Here is a 15,144-nt window from a genome sequence, read left to right on the forward strand (position 1 = left end):
GCATTTTGAGATTGTTTCTATCTATCTTATTTGCCTTACCTTTCACAAAGGTGTAACTCCCCTCCATGTTTTTTGCTGCCAATATGAGGAGCAGACAATAGTATGAATCCTCTGTGATCAGTCACTGCTAACCAATCCAGTTCAAAATTTGAAAACTAAGTATCAGATACTGGCACTGACTTGGTAATAAATGATCCACAAGTAAATTATACTAACACTAAATTATCTGAATAAATGCAAATCACTATTGCAAATAACTTGCTTGTTATAATCATTCTTGGTTTGTTTGTAGGCACTCATTCTAGAAAAGGATGCATGAACTGACTAAATTATTCCTTCAAAGTATTTACTATGCTTTTTTAGCCGATAATTTTAACTACTTAAAAGCAACCTTTATTTCTATATTAAAGTGTTATTCTGCTCTTAAACATGAGCTCTGCAACGTAACATTGTAGTGTCCTAAAAATTCCAGTCTTATCTTCTATACATACTGTCTCTAAGGGAGGCTTGAATTTAATATATTCAATGCGTAAGAAAACAGATTTTAACCTGGTGTCTTTCTCTTCTTTCTCATAAGCATCAGTAATAAGAGTCCTTCGGGCCACATTATCTCTCCCCATGCAACTTCACTGTGCTCAATGGGTTTTCGCTGCTGTAACCAATTTGTTCTATAATTAGAATTTAATAAACAATGTCTCTGATGATGTACAGGAAGGGAAATAATTCACCTTTCCTCTCTTGCATAGGCTTCTCAGTGATAACAAGAGTAAAAAAGGGAAGAAAACACTAAATTTGACACTAGATCAGGTACATGTAATTGTGAATGCAGATAACCATTCTTAGGTACAGGGAGATCTCATTTGTATGCGGTGACTTCAAAGCAGGAAAAATACTTCAAATAAAACTACAGTACTAACTGCTACTGCTTTCCTTTACTGATGGAACACTTTTATCAGCCAAAAGACATATACTCTTTCAAAATCATTTTTAGAAACCTACCAAAATAAACCTATACTTTCATGCTTGAGTGATTTTTTGTGCCTCACCACAGGGCTCCATTTTGCTACTCCACTACTTCCCAGCAGAACATCTGGACTACTCAAATACATTGCGTGGCACAGTAAGTGCTAATTAGCACAAGAATATCCTACAGCAGGTTGAAAACTTCTGCTGGTCCTTTAAGAAAGCACTTTTTGCTAAAAATGCATGCCAGGGTTTAGAAACGGGATTCATGTCAAGCTAATCTGAGGTAGTAACAACAAAATAATGCACACAGCAGTGGTTGCTCATAACTTTTTTGGTGCATTTAATGCTAAGTGGCAAATTGTTCTGAACCAACAAAATATTCTTCAAGGCAGCAATCTGGGTCTTCCCCACTTCAAATGTTTCATTGTGTTAAATGGCAGTTACGAAAACGAGCAACAGTAATTTGTGAAAAGAGTAAAAAATTAGATGGCTTTAAAATAACTATAGCTTTGTTTTAACTACAATTCCAACTGCTAAGCTTTTTTGACAAGTGAGGAGGCTGAAATGCAACCACTGGATGGGAACTCTGCTAACTGGCTAAACCTGTGCATTCCGACTTATCTATCTATCTATCTATCTATCTATCTATCTATGTGTGTGTGTATATATATACATATATATGTGTATATAGGTCAATGTTAACTCTAAAGGCCAGGTTGTAGCCTCTGTACCAAGGAGGTGTTATCAAAACTTTCACTGACTTCTGCAGGCCAAGGACTTCATGCACTTCTCTCACAAAAGCACAGTCTGACAGTGATTTTAGGAGCAGAATGAACAATGCTTACCTCTAAAACTTTGGATCATTTGTGATCCAAAGGCCAGTGTAATCAATGCAAATGTTTCTTTTGATTGCTATGTGTACACTGAAGTAGAGCACTAACAAGGATGGTATAACCTAAACAGTACAAAGAAAATGTAGATGCTCATCCAAGTAAGTATGCTATGTGGGTACAAAATGCTTTGCCTTAAAGGGAAATTCCAGTTTGAGACTGCAGAGTTTCTTGAACAAAGTTTTTACCGTATGATGTTAATAATTTCATTAAATATATATAGAAATATTATGCAGAAGATCCCCTTTTGACACAAGAAATTAGGCAGGCGAGTTATTGCACTAATCCTCCTGAATACAGCTTTTGATTTATAAGAACGATTTGTTTAATGAAGATTCTGGAGATTAAAAAAAACCCTAGATATTTGAAGTGTGATCTCCTGGTGATAAATGAAGATGACAGAGTCCATTCTCTACGCTACAATTAGTGCTCGTCTCCAAAAATATCATCATGAATCAGCCTCCACACTTACAACGTTTGTTTCCATCTCATCTACTTCCAGGGTTTCTGTTCATTTGGAGAAGCCTTTATGTCTTTTAAATAGAGAAGAAACAAAGGACTGCATGTTTTGAAATACTTGAAATAAATAAGAAGTAATTTCTTGACATGTTTTCTCATGTATTTTACAATCCAAATGCTTTTAATATGAAATGGTTTATAACTAGAGCAGTTTTTGAATGTTAATCATTATCATATATACCAGGGTGTGCAAAAGAGCAAGGAAAATCCCTGAAAATATATTAGCAATAACCTTGTTCTTGACTTAGTGGTTATTTTACTCTAGACAATCTCTACCCTCCATTTTAATTCAAATACTTTGATTAGTCTTCTGCTGTCATGATACAAGACAGATACGAAGGCTATAGCTACTAGTATTACTAGAGTTTTATTCTTTGTTCTATATATATATTCTTAAGAATGCTGACTAAATTTTGAATCCCAGAATCAGTATTTTTGAATTCGTTTGAATTTAGGAATCAACCTTTTTTTCCAGTGCCTTCTGACACGTCTGACAATATTCCTCTTGATTTAAATATGGCAGTGAAAAAAAAAAAAAAAAAAAGAAGCTATTTTCTGGAAAAGCTTTGTTTCTGAAGCTTTTTTTGGTCAAAATTCCCATCTGGGATAGGGGTAACATACCGTGAGATGGGTTATCATATCTGTGTTGTTCTCTGTCCTACTGATCTTCATGGTAAGTCCAATGCACACCTAGGAGCTTGGGCTCCCTGTGCGTGTGAATACCACCCCTATGGCATGCCTAGTATGCCAGGACTTTTTAAAAGGAGTTCTGTTCGTTACATGTACACTACACAAATCATAGATACCAAAGACATGGGAGTCCTAGGCTGGGTCCATAGCAGTTCCACATGCAGAGGCATCGCTGGTCATTCTTTATCTTTGTGCCTCTCTGCTCCTGTATGAAGCTCCGTTGGCAAACATTCTCACACCAATGTGTTAAAGAAATGAAACATTAAAAAATGCACAAATTAACCATCCTGATAGCAAATTAATTAATGCAAATAAATGCAAATTCAATGCATTACCCTGGCATGGCATGCTAATGAGAAAACAAGTCATTTAGGCAATCAAGGAAATATGCAAATAAAAAACATCCTTTTCTAAGGTGCTTTGATGCAGAAGTCTAAAAGAAATTAAATACTTCAACTGTATTTTGGGGGCATAAATTACTATTTATGGTGTAGTTTGCAATAAGAGTATTCTACCCTGTGTTTTTATTCCTTACAAACCTAGCAACAGAAATACAACAAAATGCATTTGCTGCTTAGAAATGCTGCAGAAATATATTTTTCACACTAATGTAATGTTTGAAACTTACTGCAGAAAAAACCCCAAACAACTAAAATGTGCTCTCAGGATACTGTGTTGAGGGTAATTTTGCAATTTTAACCTTATCTAATGCCAAATGGTACAACCAAGCAGTTTGTACTTCTCAAAAGATAACAAGCAGCTCATCCTTCTAAGACCTGCTGTTGCAAACAATATTTGCCTTTTTCCGTGTGTGCACCTGAGGACCAGTATTATGGGCCAAGCATCAGATGACAAATTGCTACAGAAGATTTGCTGCCTCCATGGAAATCATTGCACAGATGTTTTTGCGGATTATAAGCACATATTATTAAACACACCACATACCAAGAAGGGTCAGAGCCCAGTGAAAAGTACTGGTCATCACCTGCAGTAAGAAACAGGATCAAGTGATGTAATCAAAGCTTCAGAACTAATTGGTGAAATACCAGGACTGACTGAAGCAAGACACCAACATTGTTAAATACCACTGTGCACAGCTGCTGTAAAGAAGAGATAAGAGCAACACTAGATACTATTCCTTTCTGAAGAGTAAATTTCAGGTTAGGGGCTAAAAGGTACCAAAAATTACTTGCTGCTTCTTTGAGCTTTTCACTGTTATCTGCTAAGCCTCTTCTCTGAACAATTTAGGATACACTAATTACTTTGTAGAATATTTGAAAAGTAGCCATCTGAATATTTTACTATTGCTGTTAAATTGCATTCTACTCTTTTGCATCTAAAGAAGCAGAAGCAAATACTTTTATGTCGAGAAATGGACAAGCAGCTTGCTGGCAAAGCCTGTGCCTTCCCATCAGTCTAATACGTTGTGGAACAGCAAAATTATACCACGCTAAGATGTTAAACAGTGAAGTTCAATCAGTAGCTGTGACATGCTTAACCCAAATACTTTTCTCTGATTGCATTTCGAAATTAATAGGAATGGAATTACTACTTTTTAAAGAAAATAATATACTTCTTAGTAGATGAACAGTCACTTGCTGGGCTTTGTTACACGGACTATTGCCTTCTCAAGACCTATGTTGCTGTCTCCACAATACCTGTAACTATGCCAAAATACATGGCATTTCCTCTATAATTGATCTGGGAAAAAGTAGAGATTTTTAAGCACAGAACCTAGTGATGTAAAAGGGAATATTCACATACTTAAAATTATATATGTGTCTAAGTAACAGCAGAACAGAAGCCTAAATTTTCCTCTACTCCTGTGTCTCAAAGGACTTTGCACTCTTTGCAAGTTCAACTTTCTGATTTTTATTACCACTTGGTATTTCCTAGAGATTTAACCAAATGACCATTGCTATCTATAGTGCTTTCCATTTAGTAGAAGGAATAGTGTTCAGAAGTTGCATTTGGAATCGTCTTATTTCATTCACCTGAAACAACACAACGTAACTGAGGTTTCCACAGCCTGACAGACATTTTGTCAGGTGAAATAAATATTCCATTTTTTGGTGGACAAATGGAGGAATGCTCAAAGACTGTGCTTATTAACATTATTGCATTACTTGCCATTTATAATTATGCTGTATCTACACCAGCACATTTCTTTCCCTTGGTACGTTCTCCCCAGCACAACTAAAAGTAAGGGTCGGGGGGGGGCTCTTTTTAGGTAGAATAACTTGAAGATGCAGCAGCATTACACATTTTCCAAGGTCAAAAGAGAAAGACAATGGAAAAAATGCAGTTAAGCATTTTAAAGCTGGCATAATTCTATAAAAAGGACTGTGAATTCATGGAGGGAAGGAGATGAACATGCTGTTCACCTGTAGCTCTGCAGTATAATTTTCTTATCAAGTGTTAATGACAGGTAACCTCCCTAGAGATTTATTCATTCATTTTCTTCCAGGTACAGCATATTAGCCAAAGACTTTTCTGCACAGCCACATTGCCATGATGTGAATTACAATTAACGCTAAGCAGCCAGGGGTTGTTTGTTAGATTATTAGAGCCAGTGAAGCTGAATGACTCATTCTATGCTATTTACAGAAAGAAGGCAAGCAATTCATCACAGAACAGATGTTAATGATAGGCTACCTGGATCCCTATAGAGGAACGTCGACTCTTAAGAAACTCCTCTGCTTTTGACACTAAAATGGCCTTGTCACTGGTTCGTATCGAGGTGCTCTGGCTCTCAGACGCGTGGCGCTGCGCAGCCGCTGTTTCCAAGGCGAGATTCATGGCCTTGTTACTGTCCAAACTGTCGGTGGAGTTGTACATCCCTCGCCCGTCCTGCGGCCACGGGGAAATCCTCTGAGTCCGGCTGTCGTGGTACGCGTCTTGGGTGGATTCTGTGCTGCTCTGTGCCGTGACTGAGATCAGTGGCTTGGAAGTGGTACGAGGGGGTACCGGTGGTGGTGTTTTTTTGTAACTTGTGTAAGTTACAGCTATGGAAAGAATTAAAAAAAAAAAAAAAAAGGGAAAAAAAAAAAAGAGAAATCAAGATTAATCTGATGGAAACTTCACAACAGAAATCACACTAACATTAAGATTATGCTACTTAAAAATGAAGTCGGTGCAACATAGCGCTCTTTGTGAACCTCACTATTAGTTGAAAGTGTCTCTCAGAGTCAGATGGGTATCCACAGCAACATTTTATTTCAACCAGGAAGCAAGGGGTGGAAATTGGAGTCCCAGATTACAGTGAAGACGAAAGAAGAGTTAGTGAGGATTTGTGTGTGTTAAGATTTGTGCTGGGTAGGTACACACTGGGGCTTCGGAGGTTGTTTCCACATGGGCTAAAGCTAATAAGAGAAATAAAGGAAGATTTTTTTTTCCTCTTGTTATCATCTGAACTGTGGGCTCTGTACTGATACAGCATATTAAGAAAGTAGCATCAATATACTGGAACAAAATATTATTCAGAAATTTCTATTTTACAGTATGCCACAGTTTAACCTTTAAAAATACTTCCAGGTGTACTGGCTGGAATTAGGCAAGATTGGCTACTTAACACAGGAAGCACGTGTTTTAAAAATATCCACAATACTGTTAATAAAAGGAAATTCCAGGCATGCAAAAAATGTTACAAGATATACAAAGCTACTAGATACTTGGACAACAAGCAAAAACTACAAGTAATACCAAAAGCAGTGACTTTTTATCTGTTATCCTGCAGTAAGCCTTAAATCCTTAGAACATACATTGAAGGGGGATATACTTAAATGCAGAGAATATGGAAATATAGATATAAAAATGGGTCTGAAACACTGGGAGAATTGGGTATACATGAGCAGAACTAAGACTTCTGGTCTGATGAGCAGAGCAGGTCTGAGGCTGGTTTAACATAGATTCTGTCTTGCAGCAACAGGCTCAATAAACCTCCAAGAAAGCTCTACAGATGCAGAATTGTGCCCATACTGCTTCCTTACAAAATTTTAGAGATTTCATAGAGATAGATATTTAGTCATTAATATCACACAGCTGAATTTTCTAATTGTCTAAGCCCACTATATTTTCTGGTACTAATAAAAGCATTTCTGTTATGGAAGTGTTTTTTCCCCAAAGCACATATAATCATAATTGATAAAATTAGCGACCGATACAAAAATGCATCATGATATAGCTTTCCGTATTCCTGTACAGGAAAATCAAATCCAGTTCATTTCTTGTATAATTGCAGGAATATGATAAAGAAAATGATTATGTTACCCCATATCAATAACACTGAAATAGCATAATGTATACATGCAGACACCAGGATAATGAATGACTTAAGGAAAAAGTTTGCCTTTTTCTGGAGTTGTTAAATGCCTTGACATTGCAACAGTGACTCAGGAAACCTTGGAGTTGGAATTACTTGCGTCCAAAAAGGATTCTACAAGAGTTCCTGTTCCCATTGTACAAATACAGGCGGATGAGCAAAGAAGTCAGAAGGAGTGCCTCTCCCGTCATGCTTTTTGATATGAGGCTATGTTGCAGCTCTCTGGAGAGAAAATACCAGTTTAGGAATTTGCTAATAATTTGGGACTGCTGATCCTGTATCCCCAGGCTAGCCTATGGGAAAAGTGAGCCTAGAGAAGATTACTCTTAAATTTTGATTCTTGATAATCATAAATAAAAGGGTGATCATAAATAAAGGAGAGCGAGGGGAGAGCTAGGAAGTGAGACCCTTCATTTGAAGCATGTTTTGAATTACTACTGATGCTGCTCAATTCTGGCAGAGATTTACAGAGTCTTGCTCTGAGCTAAATTGCTCTAACAGAGTGAAACACGTGAAAACATGCTCTTCAGATTCTGAGAATGTATGCTTTTTTTGAAGTGCCGTTTTGTTGTCCTATCACTAATCTTATCTCCTGTCACAAAAGAAGGGAGAGGCTGTAAAGCTTGGAAATCAAGACAGTGTCTTATGAGCTCAAGCAGTGGCTCTAAGGAATGTATCCACTAAGAGAGCTGCCATAATCCTGCTCCCTCGCCTTCCCCCTGCAAATGTAGACGCAAGTGATCAAAGTGCTGGGAAACATTAGAAATAGAGACCATGGGGTGAAATAGGGTGAGTAAAATCCAGAACAGGAAGCTATTTTTACCTATAACATAAGACAGGTTATCACTTTTATAACTAATTTACTGGGTTTTACTGTCTGTCTTCATGCAAAAGAATAGCAGTGAATAACGAAACATATGGTAAATGTGATAATGAAACAGCACAAGCAAGTATATCCCTACTACTTGGGCAGCAGATCACTCCTCTGTCTAATGAATATAAATGTTAAACTTCTGTTGCAACCCTTCATAGCTAACTTAAACTTCATTTACATTTCTAAAAAAGAAAAATTCTCCTTGTGGCAAAATCAAAACAGTCACTTGCTTTTTTATTTCTTTTTTTTCCCCTAGGATTGAAATATTTTATTCTGCAAATTTCTGATTGTTTTGGTGGAGTGACATGTCTTAAAGCCACCAAGTATTACAGTTACTGCAGTATTCTGGCAAGCATTTGATCATAAGCACTAAACAGGAATTAAAAAACCCACAGATGTTCAACAAGGAGAAGAAACCAGGAGAAAGACTGAAAGTTCATGAGAAACTGGCTACATATTTACAGTGAAATATGGCAGGAAGAAATCCGATTAATTTCTAAGCTACAGTCACAGAGATCAAATATTGAGCAGGGAATAAAAAAATCCATCTCTACACAGTTAATGAGTTCATATCTGGAACAGTTTCAGAGCCACAAAAATCTGGGACTAATTGGAGACTGTAACAAAATCAGGTAAGAAGATGGAGGCGTGAATTTACGAGGCAAATCTTGCCACCAAATTCTATTTGCTTTGATCATTCAAGTGGTTCTGGTGAAGTAAATGGGATAACTTAGATGATGACCAAGACTTGTCTTAGATAAACTTGATGTGTGTTGCTGACTTAAGAGATGACTACATAATAGATTAGGGTCTTGTTAAAGGAGAAAGGTAACCCTGTAATCCATATTTTACTGTTCATGCTTGGCCTTAGATCTCTAATAAGTACTGGCTTAAGGTCTGAAGCCTGACATTTTATGCCACTTTCAAAAATTTTTTCCATTACATCTGTGAATGTTCCTGTTATCAGCAGTAATGTCTTTTTCTATCATGTCCAATTCTTGGCCTTAGCAGTCATACATACCACGTATTACATATGGGAAGAAACATTTCCTTTTCCTAACAGAAAATGAACTTCCTTTTCATTTATCATCCCCTTCTTATGCTGATGGACAGGAGCTTCTGTCAGCTTTGCATCATTCGCTACTTTGCAAATTTTATTGGCCTTAGTGGTTATTAGTTCAAAGTAAGCACATAAAACCTCCTCAGTGCTGCTTCATGTCTTCCCCATTTTTTGGTCCATCATTCTACAAACTCCAGAGCTGTGTTGGGTTTTGCCATCCCTGCAGGGAGGGGTGGTGCTGGGCAATGTAGCTCCGGGGTACTGAGCACTGGCCAAGGACACTGTGCGAGTAACTCCATTCAGGGCACTGGTGCTGAAAGCTGAACTGGGAAAAAGACGACTGGGATGGAGGATCCTTGTCTTCAGTCACAGCAGGACAAGCTGGGTGTCAGAGCCAGCACAACGGCCGGGGATGAAACACAGCGTAAGGACAGGGGCCTGCAAAAGCAGAGCACCAGGAGGGCAGAGCTGTCGCAGTACGACTTGAGACCGATTTAAATTGTGGACTTCAGCAGAAGCAGAGACATGCTTCAGGTTTTGACATATAAAACTCCAGCCCTGGATAATCTTCTGTTGTTTCTGTGGCTCACAGAAGATGACCAAAGATTTCTGATTTCTTTAGTTTTCTGGGTAGTTTTAGTGTGCATATGCTAGGCATTCCTGATATTTCTCTCACCAATCCTGCTGCTGAGCAATGAGGCTCAAGCAAAGTAAAAGCAACAGCCTTCTGCCATGCTGTTAATCAATTTGTAAAATCTATAGCTGCTCTGAAATGCAAAGAAAAAGAAAGTAGATGGCACAAGAGGTAAATATATCTTTTTAATGTTTAAACTAAACACAGAAGGAATTATGAAAAAGAAGCTAAAATTTTCCTTCCAGTTGTATTCAAAGCCTATCTTAATATACAAACCTGAATTTATTTTTTTCCTTTTTTAATAAAGCAGGAAAAATATTTTTTTGGAGCTCATAAAATACAGTCTGTCTCCATCTGTTAGCTTATGATCATTAACCAAAAATGATAAAATTGATAAAAAACTGTTCTAATTCTAAACTAAATGGATATTTCAGAGTCCCATTTGAATCAAAGTATTAACTGTTCAGGTACTTGCCCCGCTTCAACATAAACATGTGCAATCAGCTCCACTGGATTTTCCTTTAAGGAAAGACATTGTTGGAGAAATGGAGAGAAAACAAAATGGTTCTGTGCTGCTTCATAGTGGGCTAGACTAAATGGTGAGGAAAACCAGGTATAAATTGTTTAGGAGAAAGGAGCAGGTAGCAATGCAGCATAGCATGCATTAATTTGTCACTCAGGCAGGAAAAAGTGTAAGACATCAATTTGTTTTTGTAAGGATCATTGCCTTTATGTGAAGACTGCAGTGCCCATTTATGCCAGCTCCAGTTATCTTCTCCTAGCGCATGACTTACATTTGATACCTTAACTGCACGATGACCCTCACATATACAAGATTGCCTATCAGTGCTGAATTTGGCACAGAGATGGCTACAAGTGACCTGTTCTGTAAACCGCATTAATTTCTCTTATGTGCTTTGTGATCCCAGCCGGAAAGCACTGGTCAGAACCAGAGTATCAGGCATTATGGCAATACTGCAGAGTAACTGAGAAGACAATCCCAGCACTGGAGAACCGGCAATTTGACGGTTTGGACACATACAATAGAAATCCAAGGAAAGTTTCCTGATAATTCGTAAGTAACAGGATTTTTTTTATTTAATTGATACCCCTCTTTATCTACAGTGCATTTGACTAAACTTGCTTAAGGTTACTGTTGCTACAGCCATAGAAATAAGTCAGTTGCTCTGCCCATGTTTCAGTGCCAACACAGTTCGTACTAGAAATAAAATGACTAAAATAATTCAATTTAGATATAACTTCAGGTTATCCATAGAGATTCACAGACAAAAGGCAGAAGGAGAGAGGTGATATATTTGATGAAATGTCAGTGGCCGTAGGTGACATTCAGAACACCTTTCAAAAGGCAGCCTTTTAATAAATCACTGCTGTTGGTCCATTTGCAAGATAGAGTCACCTGAGGGGTTTTTACAAATCAATATAACCACTAAGCACTTAGTCAAAATAACATTATTTAGGCTGAGATCACAAAGTTAACTGGATGATGAATTTACATGAAAGCACCATCAATTAAGGGAAACGGTTGTCCCTTATGACACATGGCAGGAGTAAACTGGATTTTCTGTTTTGTAAGGAGGTTTATTCAGAAGGAGGATAATTACTCTGCAGGGAGCGTGGAGCTGCCCTGGAGGCAGAGCTCCCAGGGGTATGTTGCTGCAGGCAGACAGGGCTTCTCTGAGGAACCACAGCACCGAGAGAAACACGGTACAGACTCCCAGGCTGACGCTAGATCTTCTGCTTTGCACAGAGAAGGTGAATGCTAACCCTGAAAGCATTTCAGAAGAGGAAAAAGAGACCTTCTCATAATGAAAGGCCACAATTAAATCTAATCCTGTATGAAAAGAGTACTCAGTTATCAGTATAGTCTTCTGACCTCCATGAATACTGTTCTAGCCAAAGGTTTTTACGGTCCCAGCTAACATGGCTGTCCTTGAAATCCTCTGAAATCTCTTCACTGTGCTCCATCATGGTCATCAGGACCTCTGAGCTACTCTCAAAATAAAAATGTCCATATGGATGCATAAGTGTTACTTCTCGAAACAAAGAACGATGAACAGTAAGAAATCAAAGGGGACTTTTGAGAAAAAAAATCTCAGCCACAAAAAGAGTTTATTTCCCGCAAAAAGAATGAACTCTTTGATGATTTTTCTACCAAGCCATGGACGTCAAAAATAAGAATACAAGTCCCTATTTAGAAGAGAGAATGTTGGGACACATCTTTTTATGTATGCCTCTTGTCAACTTCTGTTATACACTGATGTCCAATGCCAAACATAATTAAAAGGAGACTGTAGTGTCAAACAGGCCAGTTTAATTTTTAGAAAGCAAATCTGGCTGTTTCTAAAGTCATATTCTGAAATGTTAGAAAGGGATTTCCTCCTTGGATCAGTAATACCTTTAAAGTTCAGTCATAACAAGATGATTTAGAAATGCTTAGTTTTGACATGTGTAGCCTCTGGCTACCTAATTAAGAAGAAGTGATCAGCTAGAATGAGGGCAAAAGGTTAAGGTAAATTAGTCTGTTTGGATCCAAGTCTGCCATTTTTGATGTGTGCCAGCAGTTGCTACCTCAAAGACCTACACCAGTGATTCGGGGTCTACCTTCTCTTTTCAATGCTGGAGCAGTATGTGCTCAGGCTCTGCACAGAAGAAAATGTTTTGCTCCATCACCTGACCCTAGGCAGTGCTAACTGAATGTAAATGCAAGTCTTTCAAAGTACTTCTCAAACACACGCACTTTGCACTTAAGTTGAAACATCGGCTGTATGTGAGTGTGGGGCAGGTGAGGAAGACACGTCACATTCTCATACAGACCCGGCTCCTCCAGCCCTTTTCTTTGCTGCTCCCTGGATAGGTCCACACCTTTGCTTGCTGCTCTGCTAGTGAAAGATCCTGTCATTTCTGAGGGCTTTCCATGTTCAAGAGTTTCTCCATTTGTAAGGTAATGAGAGCATTTTTTTGAACTGTAAGGATATTCAAACCTTGCAAAAACAGTCATTAAAACTTACCAATGTCATACTGTGCTTGAAATTCAAGAGATAATTTTGTTTTAAATTAAGTTCGTTCTTTTAATCGAATCTTGGATAGATTTCCCTCAAACATAATCAGAGAGATACTTTGGTTATTAACCTATCTATCTTCCTGCTTCTTCCCTTTTCTCATTCAGCACCCCACAATGAATCCTAGCCAGTAAAGGGACCAGGTAGTTTCTCAGTAGAGAGTCTTTTTGAGCTTGGGTGTCCATGAAAAGAACGCTGTTTCTTGCTTTCCAGATTAAGAAACAGTGATATATTCACAGGGATATTTTTGTGAGATATTTTCTTGGAAAGACTGCTTACACACAGATGAGTTTTATCAGCATAGTTTATATGCATTTTATTTAAACTATATAACCCAAATCATTGTCTGGGTGGTAGGTATCTATAACTTCCTAACCTTTTTTCCTGATGGGTAATTTTACATATATTATGTTTAGGTAAACCTGGATATTTGTTACAACCTAAAGTCAGATGATAATTCATGGTCTTATGTTGCCATAGTCCATGGGGGCAAAATGCTGCATTTATCCTGTGCCAGTTTTTTAAGTAAGGTCTTTTAGTAACAATGAATTATATCATAACTTCAAGACAGTATTTGAGAACTATACATGGCAATCCATCTCACCTCACATTAGTCACTTAAAAAACAGTCATCCAAGTCTAAGTTAGTTGTCTGATCTCTTTTAGAATTACTGGAAGGAAAAAAAAGCAATTCTGGGGGCAATTCTCACCCATCTTAGATGCTTATTTCACCAGGAAATGAATCATCCTATGCAGATGCCTACTTTTCTCCGTCAACCGTAAAGAGAATCAAGGACAACCAGCTCAGATCAGGACATTTAATTTTGAAATGCTTAAAGGGGTGAGATAAGCTCCAGCCAAAAGCTGTCCGTGTGACAGCACTGGTAGGACTCTGGTATGCACTGGGACATAACCTCTCCTGTCTTCCGTTACCTGTGTTTATTGGAAAGGTGGGAACTTCATCTCCGCTGCTCCACACCCCCTGTGAGCTGGCTGTTAAAGCAAGCCTGCATGGAATTTACCTGCATTAATGACTGAATCTTAATTTCCTGCTCTTTGATCCCTTCTGCTGAAGCTACTATATAGCAGCTAGTAATAGCTTGGCCCAAGGTCCCTTTGTAGCTCCACAGAGGTATGAAAAGCAAACCTTCTGTATTTCTGTAGTTTTTAAATTGATTGCACAGTTTTACGCACAGGACTAGACCATGCTGTTAATCCCACTGAAGTTGTTGATACTGAAGTCAGTGGAATCAGACCAATTCATGCAAACTCAGGATCTAGACCATTATCATAACATATTATTGACATAGGCAAGATTTGTGCTTCTTATATATGACTTTTTTAAAGAGTTTTTCAAAATAGCATGTCACTGGGACACTGCTGTCATATGAATCCCATATAAAATGCTATTTTTTAAGCAGCATCTGTTTTTGACATCTCTCTGCTAAACAGTATCTATATAGCACTTATGAAAAAAGATTGAAATCATTAGCATGACACATAACCTCAATCAGAATTTACTGGGGTAAGGAAAAATTACTGCATGAGTTGTTTTTTTTTTTTTTTTTTTTTTTTTTTTTAACTTTGTGTGTGCATCAGGTTAGACTCAATATTCAGAGTAGATTCTGTTAGGCTTAAGTTCTGTACATCTATCTGATTTTGTACAGGAAACTAACAATTAAGTGGAAATGTGACCACTAAATTTGGAAAAAGCTGGAGTCTAAGTACACACTACATTCTCTAAGGAGGAGAACAGTATAAGAGGAATTACTGTAATCAAGTCATTCAGTGCGTAAGTTGTTACCTCGATATTGAGGAAACTTAGGTCTGTAGGCAGCCCATGTTACGTAAACGATAAAATCTGTTTTGACAGTGTAATTAATGTTAGTCTCAAAACAGAAATGCAAATCAAACAAGACATCAAGATCAGAAACTGTAAGCCTTTGCCAAAGTTAAGAGAGATGTGGGCAACACAAACCTCATGGATTGCTGATGGACTAGTTACAAAGGGTTCTATTTTAGATCAGTTAATTAGCGAGAAATTATAGCCTAACCAGCATCCTGTAGATGGCAAGGCAAAGTGCTGACAGCTGTTTTGCTCTTCTAAACA

The 15,144-nt window shown here is 37.8% G+C and overlaps 1 protein-coding gene across 1 annotated transcript in view; it reads right to left on the reverse strand.

Moving 5' to 3' along the window:
* The window catches only part of DLGAP2 (DLG associated protein 2), a gene marked incomplete at its 3' end in the record, with an annotated part of 398,367 nt that overhangs the window by 24,611 nt on the left and 358,612 nt on the right, over nt 1–15,144 (reverse strand). The window contains exon 8 of the mRNA XM_082305420.1: nt 5,721–6,070. Within this exon, the coding sequence (XP_082161546.1) occupies nt 5,721–6,070 (350 nt within the window). The remainder of the gene's footprint in view (nt 1–5,720; nt 6,071–15,144) is intronic.

Source organism: Platalea leucorodia (assembly GCF_965183815.1).
Source record: "Platalea leucorodia genome assembly, chromosome: 3".
Taxonomy (NCBI): Eukaryota; Metazoa; Chordata; class Aves; order Pelecaniformes; family Threskiornithidae; genus Platalea; species Platalea leucorodia.